The 19,242-nt window shown below is 33.8% G+C and overlaps 1 protein-coding gene across 5 annotated transcripts in view; it reads right to left on the reverse strand.

Moving 5' to 3' along the window:
- Positions 1 to 6,491: 6,491 nt before the first annotated feature.
- The window catches only part of NAP1L1 (nucleosome assembly protein 1 like 1), a 32,806-nt gene continuing 20,055 nt past the window's right edge, over positions 6,492 to 19,242 (reverse strand). For 2 of the 5 annotated variants that reach the window (XM_049627448.1, XM_049627449.1), the window contains 12 exons: positions 16,356 to 16,497; positions 16,022 to 16,102; positions 14,976 to 15,104; positions 13,936 to 14,007; positions 12,661 to 12,800; positions 12,075 to 12,220; positions 11,961 to 11,980; positions 10,210 to 10,332; positions 9,479 to 9,508; positions 8,917 to 8,967; positions 7,773 to 7,844; positions 6,492 to 7,062 (listed from right to left, as the gene is read on the reverse strand). In XM_049627448.1, coding sequence (XP_049483405.1) covers positions 7,809 to 7,844; positions 8,917 to 8,967; positions 9,479 to 9,508; positions 10,210 to 10,332; positions 11,961 to 11,980; positions 12,075 to 12,220; positions 12,661 to 12,800; positions 13,936 to 14,007; positions 14,976 to 15,104; positions 16,022 to 16,102; positions 16,356 to 16,497 — 970 coding nt within the window. In that variant the 3' untranslated portion in view covers positions 6,492 to 7,062; positions 7,773 to 7,808. Of the gene's footprint in view, positions 7,063 to 7,772; positions 7,845 to 8,916; positions 8,968 to 9,149; positions 9,246 to 9,478; positions 9,509 to 10,209; positions 10,333 to 11,960; positions 11,981 to 12,074; positions 12,221 to 12,660; positions 12,801 to 13,935; positions 14,008 to 14,975; positions 15,105 to 16,021; positions 16,103 to 16,355; positions 16,498 to 19,242 lie in introns of those variants that run through there. The other 3 variants (XM_049627446.1, XM_049627445.1, XM_049627447.1) reach the window with 3 other exon arrangements.

The following is a 19,242-nucleotide window of genomic DNA, read 5'->3' on the forward strand; positions in this document are numbered from 1 at the left end:
CTAGGAGAAAACGCTTTTTAACTCTCATCGCATTTGGTTTGTTGTTTGGCCAACATGTCTATGCAAACCAGGTACATATCTGAATGCTGTTTAAAATTAAGTCTGGATTAATCTCTAAAGTACCTATCCTGAAATCTCCAGCTTAATTAAAGTGCTACATAACCACTAGTGCACACATAATATCTGCAAGGAAGCCAGTGAAGGCTTCTCAGTGTGGGTAGGAGTATAGACAGAGGCCAAACAAGTGGACATCAATTACTGGCTCCAAAACAGCCCAATGGTGAGAACTTGTTAAAGTTACTTAACCATCCTCGATCAAGTATAAAGAGTAAATAAAGCATTATTTCTATTATCTTGGTTTTGGATCTTTCAAAAATGATTAAGATTGATGCTATAAAAACAGTCGCACCTAGTTTTAAAACAGTATAGCAATGTTGTTCTCTGAACTCCTCACAATATATTACACCTAACCTTTAGAAATCTGTACTTAATAGTCACCTTATACTTGCCATTTAAGGTTTCTTTACTAATCAACCTTGACAATTTTATAATTAAGAATAAGCTAATTATGGGGCACCTGGGTGGCTCAGTCAGTTAAGCATCCGACTTTGGCTCAAGTCATGATCTCACAGCTCGTGAGTTTGAGCCCCGTATTGGGCTGTGTGCTCCAGGTCCAAGCCTGGAGGCTGAGAGTTCTAGGTCTCCCCTCCCTCTACGCCTCCCCCACTCACACCCTGTCCCTCTCTCAAAAATTTAAAAAAAAAAATTTTTTTTCTTTTTAAAAGAGCTAATTATGTGTATGTTTGGGAACCTCAATTATCAAGAATAAAGTCAAATGATAAAAGATTCTAATATGATAGAATAAAACATTCTTTCTCCATTAACAGGCATACAGTATGTAATTTACACTTTCTAGGTTTCTGGTCATTTTGGAAAACTGTTGTAGCCAACTCTATTTTCAAAACATAAAAAAAAAAAAAAATGGCCATTAAAAGATTTGTTCATTTACTCAAAATTTTATCATTCTTTCAGCAAGGTGTAGAGTCCCCCTCCAGAATTAAACCTGGGTGGATTTGTGACTGATTCTATAACCAATAGCGTACAGAAGTGATGACCTCCCAGAGTAGATCATAAAAAAGATGCAACTCTTGGAACCCAGATATGGTACTAGAAAGCACTGATCCAGCCACATCCCAGCTGAGGGCTCATCCAGCATCAACCACCTGCACCTGTGCATGAAGAGCCTTCAGATGATTCCAGTCGCTATCCTTCAAAAGCTGCCCCTAATGTTGCTCAGTACAGCAGACGTGAACTATCAAGCAGAGTCAACAAAATAAATCTCAATGTTTAAAGTTTTGAGAGTGGTTTGTTATGCAGTACTAGGTAACTGCAACTACCGATACTCTCCAGGATCTCCTAAAACAATATATACAACCCAACTTTGTTTTCTCAATATAAGCCACCCAGCATGTAGGAATTTCACTAAAAAGGAACTTGGGAGTATCTTGATTGACTTAGGGAGACTGAACTAATGAGAACCCATCATTATCTTGCTATATGACCTCATACAATAGAATGGCTTGGTATAATGGAAAAGCATCCTGATAAATCCTACTTGATCTACATGTACAAAAACTTACTGTACACCTACCATCTTCCAGGCCCAGTACTACAAGTTAGGAAATTCAACAGTGAGCATGCATCCCTAAATTTCTTAAACCGGGAGAACCAATTCAGAACTGAAGGACAACCACAGTAGGTATTAAATCAATGCAAAGAGACTCTATGTTGAGTAAGATACATGCACAAGACTAGTGCCAGGAAAAAGGTGAAAGAAAAGGTAGCCAAGCAGGGCTGACAAGACTGTGCAAATGCAGGTTACATAGGCTGGGCTGTTGATATCTAAGTTATCCTAAAGGTTGTAGGCCCACTCACCAAGCCAAGTGAACAGCAAGGAGTTTTTGCTTTTAGTTTTGAAACTTATATTGACTAGCTTAACTGAAGTCTAAAATCACATCTGATTTCAAAACAGACACCTGTCTCATTGTCCACCTTTAAGTCCTCTGTTGCAATGTCCAGAGTCCCAGGTAAAAGTCAGGGCTGAACAGTGACAACTTGGGTGTTTTAGAGCATTATCTAAATACTATCAGACTTCATAAATTTTACCCTAGTTTCCTGGATGCAGGCCAAGGCAAAAAAATCAGCATATGAAAACAAAATATAGGTAATGAGATTTTTTTTAAACCTAGCTGATTTCAGAAAACAAATTTTCTATTTTAATTTTTACATCGAAAATTTTAAAACGGGGGAATAGGTTTATTATCTATCATCCAGTCTTAGCCTCCCTGTTCTTTTGTATACCAAGTAGGGCACTTCTTAGCCAAGAGCCATTTTGCCTTTAGAAAAACAAAAACACATCAACTATTTCTAAAATTAAATGCCAAAAATCAATGTAAAAGGTGATCCCAACTGTAAGTCCTAGATTTTCTTGTTTAGGAAGAAAATTTACTAAATGCTTATTACATACGTATGTATATGTAGATAGACATCGAGCACTCCAAGCACAAACACGTTATTAGTGCTCACCACAATCTTCACAAATCAAAACAATGAAGCTGGCTGGACAGTGATAGATGAACCTCAAAGCCTGTATTTAACCATTCTACTACCCAATTTAAAACTATTTTATTCCTACATTTATTTAAAAATGAGTCACTAGATTAGGGGCTTATAAGGCTTTACTCTAAAGTTAGACCTTTTCCATTTTTATCCATAGTTTCTTACTCCTACAAAGCAACCTCACCTACAATTCTCATTCCTAGGTCCACCTATTTGATGACGGTAATTACAAATATGGACTGGAGAAAGGGTAGGAAAAAATACTGTGTTGGAATACCTTACAAGTATTCAGTGTGCAGTTTTTAAATCTATTTTCACTGGCCAAAACAAATTTTACTGCACAGTAACATTTCCTGATTTTGATTACTTGTACTGTGATTCTGCAAGAATGTCTTCATACTAAGAAGATACAGCATTTGGAGGATGTAAAGGACAGGATGTCTACAAACTCTGTCAAATAGTTTAGGAAAAAATGTGTATACGTGTGCGTAAGAATATGGAGCTATGGAGCAAAATCAATAAATGGTGATGTAAGAATACACAAGAATTCTTTCAACTATATTTTCAGAGTAAGAGTTGCATGATCTATCATGTCTTAGTTTAAACACTACCTTCATGGAAAGGTCATCCTCACTTGGAAGTACTCAACAGGTGGTTTTTAGTGTTTTTAAATCGCTTACAAGGACTTCTATGGCCCAGCCTTCCATGGCTTGGCCCCTTCTATCTCCATCCATTCTTTCAACACCTTGAATGTGCCCTAGGTTGTCCTATTTCAGGACCTTCAGTGTATTTCCTCCAGTACCTTCCCCTGAACTGCTCTGCTCAAAGGCTCCTTGTCTCACTACACAAATGAAATCCCAGCTAAAAGCTGTCACGTTAAGTTTTGGTCTTCTGGTAGAAACTTTACCACTCCGTGAAAAATGTGTAAGAGCCACAATTGCTTAACTTCATTATGAATAGCAATACCATTAAACTCTTGATATGAGGTCTGTCAACTTCTGGCACTTCCATTTTTGGTCATTTATCTCCATTTCCTTCTTCTTGGCTTAAGTTTAAAATACACGAAGAACTAAAAACTACTTTTAACATCTTCTCCTGAATTTCAAAATAATAAAACAAGCAGTTAAGAAATCTACAAAAGCTACAAATTTTCAATTTCCAAAATGAAAATTAAGCAACTGGATTAATGACTTATTTCCTGCTGGCAATTTATTATTTCTAAATTGTTATGCTCCATTTCTCATCTATTTTACACTTAGTCAATACCTTAATTTTTTAACGGAAAAACCTAAAAGTACAGAATGTCAAATGGAAGAAACACAAGATACAAAGTGTATTGTTTTTTTTAAATATAATTAATACATCAATTAAAAATTTCTCATGGATAAACACTCATCCTTAAAGTAATTTCACACTCCAAAGATGTTTCCATTTCTCACAAGTCACATAAGTGATCCCTAAATTAGTCCAAGAACTTGGCTTTTCCCAAGTTATATTCTGATACCTGGATTTTTAAACCAGTATACAAAATCACCACTATACATCTATAAGTTAGTTAATTTCACCATTATCATTTACATTTACTTTTCAGCTATGAGACTTAGTGCTTTAAGTAGTAAATTACCTAAATTATGAACACATATTTTCAAAACAAAATCCAGTTCACAATTACGAAGTGTGTGTGTGTGTATATATATATATGTATATATATATATATATACACACACACACACAGTGCAGAAGATTAAAAAAAAACAACTAAAGTAGCTTATGATTTCTCTTTCCTAAGGTTCCTATTAAGAACATATGCTTCTTCTAACCTATCCACTTACTCTATACATTTAAAATTAACATTTGGCTTGACTTAGTCAAAAATATAGACTAAAATTTTTATAAGACTAACCCATAAAAATGGACTCAAATTCTAAACCAAGCCCTGAAATCAAGCATTCAAAGGATATCTGAATATTAGCTTAATATTTCTGCATTGTATAAGGTTTTTAAACAATAATTCAAAGTTTTATTTTTATTTTTAATAATGGAAATGGCCTACAACTCAGATAAACCCACCAATTCATACTGTCTGACAAGCAGCAGCAATAAGAACAGTTAATTCAATTATCGTAGGGGCCTTATCATATACCAATCAGTATCATTAACCTATTCACAGAATAATGAAAATGTTTCTATCAAAGCTAGTATCTCCCCCCCTTTCAGGTTTGTTATTAAATGAGCTAAAAAGGAAATAGAGGTAGAATCCCATTTTTCTTAAGTATTACTCTGTAAGCCAGTTCCACACTATTAAGAAATACTAATAACTGCTTCAGTGAACTAGAGAAAAGAATTCTGGAAAATTACATAAATTTAACTTTCGGACATCCGTGTTAAACTAAAAAACTAAGTGATTTATGAAACTGTTGTTTACTTACCATATTTTGAATGACCACAAAATGACAGAAAAAAATTTTTCAAAGTATTATATATATATATAAGATTTTGCCATTTCTAGACAGGAAAAATAGAACTTCTTGGTAATCAGTGCCTGAGCCAGGGGGAACTATAAACTGAAACTGTAAGGACAAAATTCAAAGTGTCTCAAAAATGTCAGTAGTTAACTAAGGGTAAAAATCTTTCTAGTCGTCAAATAACAAACTCCATTTAGCAAGGTTTGGGAGGTTGCTCTTGAAATAAACAAATTCACAGGTCATCCTGGCCTAAGCACAGAATAGCATACTCTAAACATCTCTACTCTCTGCTCTTCCAAAAAAAGTATATATAAATATATTCATATTTTTAAAAACCACCCAAAATATCACCAGTACATTTTATAAAATTAAATGCAAATTTTATTAAGGATTTCAAATTACATATTTCAAATTTCTAGAATGGAATAGAACCCTTTTGGAACTGGAGAGATGGCATAGATGAACACTGATACCCCTTGCAATGCCAACTTTAATGAGAAAACAATTCCTCTGCAAACCACATCCCCTTTATATAACAAGATGAAATCATATCTGCCCCTTCACTTTGGCAATAGCTATTACCTAAAAGAGTGAAAGAAAAAAAAAAAATAGTGGTTTTGCTACTTAAGTTCATTAAAAATGGGATTCTATCTTTAGATTAAAATTGGCTGAGTTCAGAAAAGGCTGTGATCAGATGAGCTATGGGTACAAAAAAAAATTCAGCAAAGAATGTCTAATTAAAGCAACCAAAAGCATTTTGAAAATAAAGAGGAAAAACACAGGATGTTTTCATGGCATTTTTTTCTCCTACAAACTATTGCAACTGGTTAAGGATTTCCAGTAGTTAATTAAATTCTCAGGAGAGGAATGAACAGTATTATACAAATAACAAAATGTATTCACATTCCAAGATCTTAATACTAGATTTTCAAAAAGGAAGCTCTGTCACCTCTAAAAACAAACTCAATATAGTTTTATTAAGAGCAGGAACTCTAGGCCATCCTCTAGTCATAATCCATTTAATCCACCCTCATGTCAAAGCTTTTAAGCTTGTCACAAAAAATTAACAGTAATTAGCCTGAGGTATTTTAAATGTGGCTCTGTCTCAAATTTAATGGCATTTTCCTCCCTAAAAATGGTCTTCTTTCTACTTCAGTCCCATGATCTCTGTAGTATTTCACTACAATATGGTCATAAACTAAACTACCTAAAAGCAATCGTTGGACCTTTTGAAAGAGTTGTTCATCCATCCACTTATATTAAGACAGGAGCCACACAAAGATCTATAAGAGTGTTTGTTGCCTGACCAGATCCAAAATAGAGGTACTTAAACCTTTGTTTTCCAGTTGAATTATCAAACCCTGGTATGAATAAAACGCTGAATATTATACTTGTGGTACAAATAGGTTCATATTTTTGAGCTTTTAATGAGATTGAGAAACATTTCATAAAACTTAATATGCCTTAACATATCTGTGAGGTAGTTAGGTAAACAGTACTACCCATTTTAATACACAGTAAACAGAAGCATGGGTAAATGACATACTCATACTTTAAGCAGTAAGAATTGGAATTAACTATAGAGGCGTGGGGCCTTCTCTCTAGTTCTAACCAAATGAAATAAAATTTTAATCTTTTAATCTTTTTTTTAAAAAAAACATTACATCATTTAAGATTTTCTCTTTCTTTTCTATCCTCTCATATTAGCAGATGTAGTATCTCTCCCAAAGTTGACACTCTCTTCTTCCATAATATGGTAAGCTGGGTACAATGCTTATTAATTCAAGCTAGGCCTCTGTTTCTACCTGAATTAGTACAAAATTAAGACATTATCTTGTGAGAACTAAAATTATATGACATTTTTATTTTAGGCTGCAAAACCAAAAACAAGCAAACAAACAAATAACAACAAAAAAACTTGAAATAGGCTTGTCAAATGATGTAAATTCATCCTTTCCAGGGAAGCGGAAGGTAGACCCTACCATAAAGAAAAGATGCTGAGTTAATGGAGGTTAAATTTAAAAGTACAGTTAAAATAATGAGGCTTAACTTTTGAAAATAGGTTTTATTCACCTCCCTATAGTAACCAATAACCACACTATGAGTTAGGTTTCTTTACTGTGGTTTCCTTACTAGGTATCTCTAGCTATGTCACCTAGAATACAAAATCCATTATCTAAGTTATCAGTTGTGGTCTTACTGGAAATTCTTAACCATATTTGTCTTGACAAGTTCTGTTTTTTGTTTTTTAAATGATGAATTGTCTTAGTCTAAGTCACTGCATTTCTGCACAAAGTAATGAAAGGCACAGCTAGTGCAAGCAAACTTAAACCCAATTCAATTACCAGCTGAAAAAATATTTTGGTTCTTCAGGGAAAAAAAATAAGCGAATCAAAAAAAACTGTTCTTTTAACAGGGCTGTTCACTTTCACAGCTATAATCTAAATTCTTTGTTACATGATAAAAATTACTCCAGAAGAACCAAACCATGTAGTGATGAATGAACATGCATGAAAGAATTTATGCAATAGATAGAGCTGGCAGAAAAACTACAGTTAAAATGCTAAGTAGAACAAATTGGTCTTTAAAATTATCAGTTCCTTTCCTTTAAAAAAAAGTACTGAGTCTACCAAGAAAATATAAAAACATAAGGCTGTAAGAAAATAATAGTTGTGTTTAGGCTATTACAGTGCAGGTTATCCTCAAGGCCACATACATCCTGCTTCACTGCTGCTTGCACTCTGCTGGGTTTTGATCCTTCTGTTAAAGGAAAACAACAAGTCAATCTATCTTTTTCTACCTGCTTCAGTTAATTTTCAACAGTAATTAAACTATCTTAATTATATTATCTCACTGTTCTACCAAAACTTGTGCCAAATTAAAGAAATAGTATATAGCAATGATGGAAAGTTATTTATTCAAATATCAGCAAGTCACAAAAATGCTAAAATAAAGCCCAAATTTTACATTGTAGAATGAATTCCATAAAATAAAACACACTAAGCCATAATCTTAAAAAATAAAATAACCATGCAATTTATGTTAGCCATATTATCAATATTTTCCTTCTTATAGATCAATTATTGATAAATCCTAATTCCATTAATATTAACTTTCAAGAGTAATTCATACCTATTAGAATATTTAAGATTATTTTTAACTACCCCCTCTCTTACCTGCTCACTAAAGTATCTTCTGGATATTTTACAGAATTTAGCAAATGAATGAATACATTTAACAGAAACCTTAAGTTTCAAATGAATCCTGATAAGGTACTTTGTATTTTGGGGGAGACAATGGGCTTTACTAGCCCTGATATGACAAACTCTCAATAACAGATTGGGACTCTCAGAAAAAAGGTGGTTGGGAGAATCTAACACAGTATTGCTTCCCTATTCCCAAGCACTTTTGCATTCAGGTTACTTAAAAACTGACCTTTGTTTATAACCTATCCTTTGGAGGAAAAACAACCTAAGAACACTAATAAGTAATTTTAAATGCTTTAAAATTGTGAAGAAGAAGAAGAAAAAAAAAAGCCCAACATAAAGTGCATTAGAAGTAGAATCTTAGGGTTTATTTAGCCTGAAACTATGAAAAATACAAAGTCAGAACCAAAAATAAAAGTTTCTTAGGAAAGGTACACTGGCATATCATGTACTATTGAAATACCAGTGAAGATTAAAAAAAAAAATGTATGTATGTATGTATGTATGTATGTATATATATATATCTCCAGTCAGTAAGACTTACAAAATAAACTCTATATTAAGAAACATCAACTCTTATGTAACTTGCCTTAAATTTAATAGAAAGCAGCACTAATTTTGCTCACCTTTGAGTCATAGTCTGGATCATTTTCCTCATCTCCTTCTTCTTCCCCTTCCTATATTAAAGTTCAAAATGCATCCATGAAGTAGGTACACAGTAGGAAGAAATGGCTCATAATGTATGGAGAAATTTTAATACAAGTTACTCTATAGGTCAAAAGATTTTCATGATTACAGAGTTTGGTGACAATGCAATTTAATTTGAAAGCTTCTAATATGAAAAATTTCCCAACACAACTTGAGACATCCAGACAGCTTTTATTGAAAAGATTTACTGCAGCCAACGTTGAAAAAGTTTACTGCAGCTTTTGACTTCTTCAAAGAGCTGATAACCCTGCAGCAGAACAGAATTATTTGAAATAAAAAAAATGTTCTGAGTTTTGCAATTTATTTATTGAAACCTTATACATACATTGTTTGGCTGTAGAATTCTAAAACCGTATTTTTTTTCCAAAAAGTGTTTATCCCGTATCACAGAATAATGATTATAGCAAAGGAATACATAAGTCACTCAATTCGCTTCTCAATGTGTTAAACAGAATTATTTGCTCATTTGGTAAACATTACCTCATCCGCTTCTTCACCTTCTTCATCATACTAAAAAGGGAAAAAAGGATGAAGTGTGAATGTAGCTAACAACCATTTGAGAGTAGCATTACTTACAGCCATCACTGTCTCCACTAAGATCTAAAAAGAGGAAAATACTTTCCCTAAGGTGACTAATTACAAATTACATAGCTGTAGGAATCAGTTCAGTGCCATTATCTAAATCTGACAATCTAAAAAAAGAACACAGTACAATCGTGGGTGTGGTCAGACAACTATTACTATAAATATTACCTGCCTGTACTTATGTGAACACATTGCACAAAAAGGACCTAAAGCCTAATGGAATGATTGTCATTTAGCAATAAAGATATCCAAAATATTTGAGGGGAGCCTAATTTTACCTTAATTGTTGTTTAATACTCCTTTGGATAAAAATTCTATGTTTCCTAATATTTTTATGTTAAGTAATAAAAAACATCTTAGGCATGTTTTTTGTTTGGTCAAAGACAAGGGCATTATAGACCTCCAACAATAACCAAACACAATAAAGTTTTACTAATTCGGAGAAGTCTAAGATCCTAGGAGGACATATTTAAAGCAATTCAGGAAAGTTATCTACAGGACATCAGTAATTAGCCTTTGAATTATTCTGTCTTTTAAAAAATCACAACTATTCATTAAACCTCTCATCAATTGTGACAATCACACCCTCACCAAATTATTTCACTGCAGGATTCAGATTCACTCACATCATCATCATCGTCTTCAATAGCTTCTCCAGTAAAGTATAACACTGATCTTGGGATTATACGCTCACGTAAAAAGTGACCAATTTCAAAGTCTGCGGCAAGGATAGCTTCAGCATCATCATCCTTTAAAAACAAAACAAAAACAAGCACAAAATTTAATAACTGCTATTTAATTAGGCACATGCAAGACTCTTGGGTTTAAATCCTACGAAGCAACACTCAACTTCACTTTTCGTCATTTTAAAATTAGCTTCTGTGTGTGATTCAGTAGTCATCTACATATACCTTAGGTCTACAGATTTTTAATAAAAAGAAAAGTAAGCAATGCAGTGTACATACTCAGAGAAATTTGGGAAATAAAAATTAGAATTGGTTATTGTTTAGTTTTTTTTTCTGGCTTAAAATTAAAATACAAAAGCAACTTTGTTATGGGACTGTAATTTTCCTTTTAAAATATTAATTACTGAAAACACCCAACGGAATAATATTAAGATACTAAGAATCTAAGGATTTATAACAGTAGGTGTATGACACATAATGAAACAACATGGAGAATCACTACACACTTCCTAAAAGTAGTACCCTAGCAGGTACATAATGCCAAATGAGAAAGAATCCTACTTAATAAATACAAAGTCAATCCAGGATTTCTATTTAATGACAAAGCACAACACAAAATTGGTGCTGACATTCTTCAAAATTAAAATAATTCCATTATTCTACGATACCAAACAATGAGTAAACATTCCATGAATGTTCATTTTGATTCATCAACATAATCCACTATAATGAACATCCAAAAACACACAAAAGGGCCAGTGGACTTTGAAGGAAAGACTTCTAATCACAGGTGGTAGTCTGTCTGTAACTACACAAGATTGTTTTGTTACCATCAATATTTGGAAATAGAAATTAAAAAAAAAAAAAAATCACTTCAACACAAACTCCAACCCATTTGCTGACATGAAAATAACATGAAACTATCTCAATGCTCACAGGTAGGTCTTTCAACCTAAAATTCGGGTGCTGCTTTATAGCCCCCTTTTTTGTCCTATAAAAGGTATTTTGAGCCAAGCCACTTACTACTCTTTTCAGGCAGAAATACTTGCCTTTTACACATCTGGTCCAAACCCTGGCTAAAACCATTCTAATTCGAAAGTATTCAAAATAAAACATACTTTCTAATTCCATATGTATAAAACTATTTAAACTACCTGAGTTAATTTAAGTTCAAAGATGTGGCCAACAGAAGAGCAAATTCACAACATACTTAGCCTACCCTGCCTGTATAGACCTCTCAGAGGTTGTTCCTCTTTCTAGGCCATACACAGGCACAATCACAGCTCTTGGCATATGGTCACATAATACATGGCCACAATAAGAAACCTTATTTCCACTGGAATAACACAGAAAGAGTTCTGACCAGAATGGTTAGGAGTTTAGTAAACAGTACAAATGGTTTAATACCTTCTAGTTTCAGTAAGAAAACTACAATCTTAACAACTTGAATCCCCTACACAATATTTGCAAGTCTCCAAAGAAAAGAAAGCCTTTAGCCTTTCCATTTTTCAGTGGAAGCACAATAAGCATTTTGAATGAAATAATTTCAGATGCATAATGGTCTTTTCCATGCACTGCAAGCCTCAGAACAAAATTCAAGTAGCAACTATCCAACTCCCCACGTTTGAGAACCAATTCTCTAATTTCATATGTAATTAACAATTCAATAAATAAATAACAATTTAACTTACCAGGTCTCCACTCTCGGGAACTGCAAAATTGAGAAAAGAAATTCAAGTGAGTAAGAAATTAAAGAAAGCTTGTAATAAAACAACCATCAATACCCAAACTAAAACACTGTTTACCTTCAGGAGGGGCAAAAAAATTAAAGAAAGAGTCGTTGGAAACTGTTTTGGTCACAGTACGAACTGTCCCACGTCCCTTGTGTTTCTGCTTCTTCTTAATGGTTTTCAAAGTGACATTCTTTCCTTTTTTCCAATCTATCTGGCACCTTGCAAAACAAAGGAGAAAAAAAAAATCTATCACAATTAACATATTACATTTAATTGATAGAAGAGCTATGATTTATCTAATTAAATATTATATTTAATTACAAATTTTAGAGGGGAAAAATTGGCTCAAATGTTTTTAGTAGCATATAAAGAGAAAATTTTATTTCAACAAATTTTTTCAATAAGATATTGACAATTAGCACAAATTCACAGTACAATAAATTTAAACATGCACTCCTTTGGACAACTATCTGCAATACCGAAAGCCAAGGAGAATTCTAGGAAAATAGGTAAGCTCTTCTCAGAAAACATTTTACTGAAATGTTTAGTGATAAACTATGTATGTCTCTATGTATCACACACACACTAGGAAATACCAAGCATCACAAATTCTAAGTAAAATAGATAAATTCTGTGAAAGTAGTAAAATTAAACTCACCCTGTACAACCCATAATTTCTGGTCCATCAAAAGAAAAGGGATCAGAGTCATCTGGTTCTGACCTCATCCTGTATGTCTTTGTCAACACTTCATTTGTGAAATATTCATTGGGTTCAAAGTGAAATTCTAAGACAAAACTCTTAAAAAAAATAAAAAAATAAAAACTAATGAAATTCCTACATCATAAATATCAGTGCTTTAGTAAATAAAACTTAATCTGTTGATTGATTTGTATAAACATATAAACTTCTAGGTGATAATGCTTTTCCCACTCTGGGAAAGGGTCAGATAAACCCCAAATTCTGTTTAAAAAGCAAAACAAGGTACAAAATAAAACTGGATAAAGTTCAGCTTATAACTTCTATTTAGTAACATGTTTACAAAACAGGTTAAAACAGCTGAATAAACTGACCAAATACTCCCTCCTTCCATCCCCACGAAGTGGACTTTAAATCTTACTCTAACCTGAATTTGACAGACGAAAAAGCCCAACTGTACCACACACAATAAAAGAAATCTATAGCCTGTAGTAGCTCTGCCCATACTTCACATAATCCTGTTGGTTTTGGGGGAAGTGAGGGCCCTTTAACATCTTCTGTTTTATGTAATTCTCAAACACATGCCATTTATCTTCATTCATTTATTATTTGAGACAGAGAGAGAGAGAGAGAGAGAGAGAGAGAGAGAGAGAAACCGTGCACATGAGACCAAGTGGAAAAGAGAAGCAGAGAGAGGGAGGGAGGGAGGGAGGGAGGGAGAGAAAGAGAGAAAGAGAGACAGAAGAGAAGGAGAATGGGGTAGAGGGGGAGATAGAAATAATCCCAAACAGGATCCATGCTCAGCTCAGAGCCCAACGTGGCGCTCAATCCTACAACCCTGGGATCATGACCTGAGCCAAAATCAAGAGTCAGATGCTCAACTAACTGAACCACCCAGATGTCCCCCAGACACATGCCTTTTAATGTGAAGTATTTTTTTAAATTCTGTTACCTTGCTATTATTTTTTACCTACTTTTAATCTAATATCAAAGATTTACGAGATTTCAACAATAGTTTTGTGATCAGAGGGAGGAAAAGAAATAAACACTGCATTTCAATTATCAACATCCAAACATTTATTTCCTACCAACAATTAAGAGTACCAAGTATAAGTTTTAGCTTCTTTCTCACCCCCATCTCCAAGCTTTGAGTACCACCTCTTTTCAGAAACTTCCGTATATCTACCTATAAACATCTAATGTTACAAGACTGAAACTATTTCAAAGTTCTTTTACCATGGGCTGGCCAGCATCTGAGAACTTCACTTTAATATCTTTTAAGTGCTTCAGAATAGGTTCATCATGTTCCTGCAAATTAGGAAAATATTAAAGTGAATATCTAACATGGCATTTTAGGATTAGTGTTGTTACTGGACAAAAACACTTAGCTAACTAAGACATTTATAGGGAGGTTTTACATAACAATTGTGAACCATAAGACCTACTCTCCAGATTATGGCTTATACTAAAGCTAGTTTACTTACAAGCTCTACTTATTTCTACTGCCATTGGTAGAAAAAAAGTGACTCAACAGAAAACTACATCATCATCATCATCATCATCATCATCATCAGACTGAATGGGCTATAGAATACAAAACCAAGTCTTAGGCATGTTTGCTTTAAAAACGCTTCCTTTTCCAGCAGCTTCTTTTTCCTTTCATTCTGCTGGGTCCTTTTCTACTTCGCCAAAGTAGAAATGAAGTAGTCATTGTTCCAAGATTTCTTTTTCTTGACATTAACTTCCAACAATCACACTACATGGCAACAAATACTACCACGCAGGTGGTAGTGGCTCAAGAAACGCTTCTGATTAAGACAGGAAAAGTTTCCCACAGAAGGAGACATTTAGGTTGGTTTCCCAGAAAAAGTGACAATTGTAAGAGTTAAAGATCTGTATGTTATTCTTTTAAAATGCAAGTGTTCCTTAGAATATTTGTTTCAGACTGAGAAAGTCATTTTGGGTAAGACAAATGGAATTTTAAGTCTCCTCCTTCCTATCTCCAATACCAAGCACCTAAACACAGAAGGCACAAGACTGTAACAAAACATTGCTCAATGATAAACAATTGTCAAAGGGACCATTTCATTATCTAATTTTTGAAAATGAATTAAAATTTATTTGATTACATTCATCAAAGACACATTTCCCTTCTACAGATAACACAGGTTTCAGAAGACCACAACCATTCCATAAAGGTCAATAACAGAGAGACTAGTGTCATCACAGCCATTTACACTTCAAAAGTAAACTGGTGTTATTATAAATAAAATTACCTGAACCATATCACTGAGCAAGTCAACATTCTTAAAAACAGTCAACCAGAATTCAGGAATTCCCTTGGGGTCTTCTTTTTCTTCATCTTTTTTCTCATCTTCGATCTTGGCTTTTTCTTTCAGCTCCTCCTTGATAAATGACAGCATACATTACTGAATACCTAGATCAGACCTCTGATAAAATATTACCCATCCCCTTAACTTACATCCAGTGGTGAAGTACAGAAACCAAAAAATCTTCAATCACCAATTGTAACTTTCAATCAAATTATAAGTTCTGGTCCAATTGTATAAACACTGCTGTTTACCATACCAAACCTTACTTCTATAAATATTGCTAATTACCATACTCCTCCAAAAAAGAGAACCACTAGGAGAGAACCTTATTATAAACCATAGGGAAATAGTTTTAGAGAAAAAAATTTTAAAGCTTCAGGGGATAAGTAAATAAATAAATACCTTACCCAATGCCTCACCCCTTGGTGTTCTTGATCAAAACACTATATTTGCTTTATCAACCAACATTAAAACAGCAATGTTGGAGAAACAGGGTCATGTAACAGAACTCTGCATTTGTGTCACAACCCTGCCATTTATTAGCTGTAGGCAGGTCACTTAGAAGCTTCCATTTCAGGGGTGCCTGGGAAATTCCTCTTGATTTCAGCTCAGGCCATGATCTCGCGGTCATGGGATAAGCCCTGTGTGGAGCCTGCCTGGGAATTCTCTCTCTCCCCCCCCCCCCCCCCCCCCCCCCCCTGCGTGCACCCCCCCCCCCTCAAAAAAAAAATATAAACTTTAAAAAAAAAAAAGCCTCCATTTCATCACTTGAAAAGAACATCCTTTGCATGTCATCATGAAGTTCAAAGGAAAATTTTATATGAATCTATAAAACTTAAATACTATAAAAATGTAAGGGAAAAATGAATTTTGTATTCAGATGAATTTGGGTACAGATGGTGCCAGGTCTAACAGTGGCTCATCTGCACTCACTATCCATTTTACAATAAAATATTTTCAAGGGATAAAAACACAAAGTTGGTACCAACCGAAATTTCATCCTCCTCATCTGGTTTCCATTCACATTCCTCTTCTGTAGGTTCATAAATTGCATTAATGATCTCAAATCGCTAAAATGATTTAAAAAGAAAAGCTTACATAAAAACACTGATATCCAAGACAGAAACTAGCTGTTTCTCGTTAAAGACGCTTATAGTTTTAATGAATGCATACCACAACCTGAATTGTTATAATTGATTTCCCAAATACCTCTTAATAACCATCTGGCTGAGAGGCCTAAAGACTTAACCACCTGTAAGTTTGTTTATATTTCCAGAGCTTTATTATAATGTCATATTTTAGATAAATAATAGAAAGCATTACCTTATCAAATAGAGGCTGATAGAGAACAGCATACTTTCTTTCAAGATCATGAACTTCCTCATAGAATTTGGCTTCTATCTGTGCACATTTAACTTGAAGGTTTTTGAGAGCATTCACTCGTCTCTTAACTACCCTAGGCAAGCTGAAAGGTTGGAATGCACCAGTTACACAGCATCATAGTAAAATACAAGTCATACTTCTATCATATTGAAAATAAAGCATAAAAGTCAGTGAATGATAGTTTCCTATTTGAAGCAAAAGGTATACTCAAAGTAACTAAAATAAATACATGGACTTCTTGACTGAAATATTTCAAAAACGAACATTTAAATAGATACAGTAAGTTGATAAGAGAATGTAAATCGTATCAACCCTAAATCTTTCATTCTAATCAAGTTCAGCAGTAGACTTGTCAATGCTGGCATCTACGCTGTAAAACAGACTATTTTTTAAGTTCAAAAGTCATGGACTGATCATCTTAACTCTGAGAATAAGGACAGTAACCTTGATTTTAAAAAGAAAAAAAAAAGTATGTGTATCTCACCCATACCAGCTATTTTTAGGGAAAAGGAGAACATATGTATATTAGAAAAACGGATGGTACCCTACACTATTATTTCTTATTTTAGTGTATTTAATTTGGAATTTGAAATTTTATTAAAAATATGACTGTTATGTTCCATGAAGGGACTTTAGTAAGATATAATTCATATATCATACAATTTACTATGGGGTGGGTATAAGCCTCCCGAAGTATGATTAAACTTAGGAATCCCCTACCACCCAAAACATTTCACTCAAAATTTATCTAACTTCAGGGAATCTGTACAAAAGATCCAGAATCCAGATTAGAATTTCCTGCCATAGGCAGATTGTTGTAAATCAAACAATTCTCTTACTTAACCACTATTTTAGTTATGATAATCAGAAGTAGAAAACAAATTATCTACAGGTACCATTTTTTTATTTCTTACAATTAAAAGTAAAAAGCTTAATGTTTAGTCAAGGTAGTGAAACAGCATGGTGTGCTGCCCACCCCCACAGCCTATCTTAAAGAAATAAAAAATTAAAAAAAAAAATTCAACCCTAGAAACTTTAGAACTAAGAAGGAAACAACTATTTCAGGCACTTGCACACACACACACCATGGGCAACTTCTGAGACTAACAACTGCACAGGGTGAACTGCAACCTCGAAAAAGGAGGAAATGGCCAGAATGGGTAGCAGTGAGGACAGGCTAGAAGAAAGCTTTTTAAATTCTGCACTTTCCTTACAACAGTCAGTGCCTGTCCCCTTCACCCTTCACAGAGCCCAGTGCCAACATTTTTAGGAGGTGATAAAAGCTGGACTGGCTGAAAGCCTACAAGCACTCATTCCTCCACCCCTCCACTCCAGGTACTCTTCCCAAAGCAGCCAAAAACAATTGCCTAGAATTGACAGCCAACTTTTGAGTCTAAGTTAACTGGAGCTCTCCTTAGGTTCATCCCATCCCCTCACCTCAAACTCCACGGGACTATCACAAACCAAAGCTTGATCTTTAATAATCATTACCGAGGAGTAACTGTTATCAGCCAACGAGCCTAAGCTCTAAGTCCAAATAACTAAACACTTGAGGAGTACAATCTCTAATGAAAGAATGAAATATTTATCATCTGAAGCCGTATTATTAGACAGAACAATGTAAATGTATTTAAGGAAATGAGGGAAGAAACAAGACCAAGAAATCTCAAAGTGGAAATATTAAGTATGAAAAATATAGTAGCTAAATTATATAACCAACAAATAGGATAAACTGGATAGGTTCAAGTGAAAGAAGTCCATTAAAGTTGAAAAGGTCTCCAGAAGGCAGCAGGAAAGACATACAGTTATGATTTGGACAACAAAAGTAACAACAGCTAAAAGACAGAAGGGAGGTGGATAGCTCAAGAAATGAATAATAAATTTCTCAGAGTCAAAGTAATATGGAAATCCTCACTCTCACCCCTAAACAGGCTAATGAAATTTATGAATATCAAAGACCAAAGAAAATTCTAAATGTATTCAATGAAAAAGCAAATAACATATGAAGAAAAAGGAATCAGACCATCAGGCTTCAAAAGAAAACACCATATGCAAGAAATGCATTTTTAAGATATTTAAGAATTCTGAACTTACAGTTTTATAAACCAAACTATTATTCAGATATAAAACAAAATAAAAACTTTTTATGAGGCTTATCAGGCTTCAGGAAATATGCCACAGATACTCGTTACATTCATTAAAAGTAATTTTTGAAAAAGTTAAAAAAAAAAAAAAAAAAAACTCGGGAACACTATATAAGATATGGGCAGCCAAATATCTTGGTATATTTTACTGATGTTTTGATGAACAAAAAGAGGACTAGAAGATGTATATTTATAAACAATACAGACATTGGTAAATTTAAGAAATCAATAGGGGTATTAGGTTTTGAGCCTCTTTATCATAATAACAAAAAGTAGAATGCAGTAACTTTGAAGCCAGCAGAAGACAACCGGAATTATTTAATGGAAAGCAGAAAAAAGGAGGAAAAAAGAAAGTACGATAAATTATAAAATAAAATAATAGCAATTCAGTCCAAAAACAATACCACCTTCAAGAAATGCAAAGAGTTTGAAACCACTAATAATGAAGCGAGCAAACTTTCTTACCAGAGATAAGATACAAGGATGGAAAAAGACATGCCAGGCAAAGGAAGGAAGGAAGGAAGGAAGGAAGGAAGGAAGAGAAAGAAAGCAAGCTGGAATAGCTATCTTAATATCAGACAAAACTGAATTCATAACAACAACAACAAAAATATCACAAAATACAAAAGAGGACATTTTAGTCTTGTAAACTAGAACATAAGGACAAGATGTATACGTCACAA

The sequence above is a fragment of the Panthera uncia genome, chromosome B4 (genome assembly GCF_023721935.1).
Source record: "Panthera uncia isolate 11264 chromosome B4, Puncia_PCG_1.0, whole genome shotgun sequence".
Lineage (NCBI taxonomy): Eukaryota > Metazoa > Chordata > Mammalia > Carnivora > Felidae > Panthera > Panthera uncia.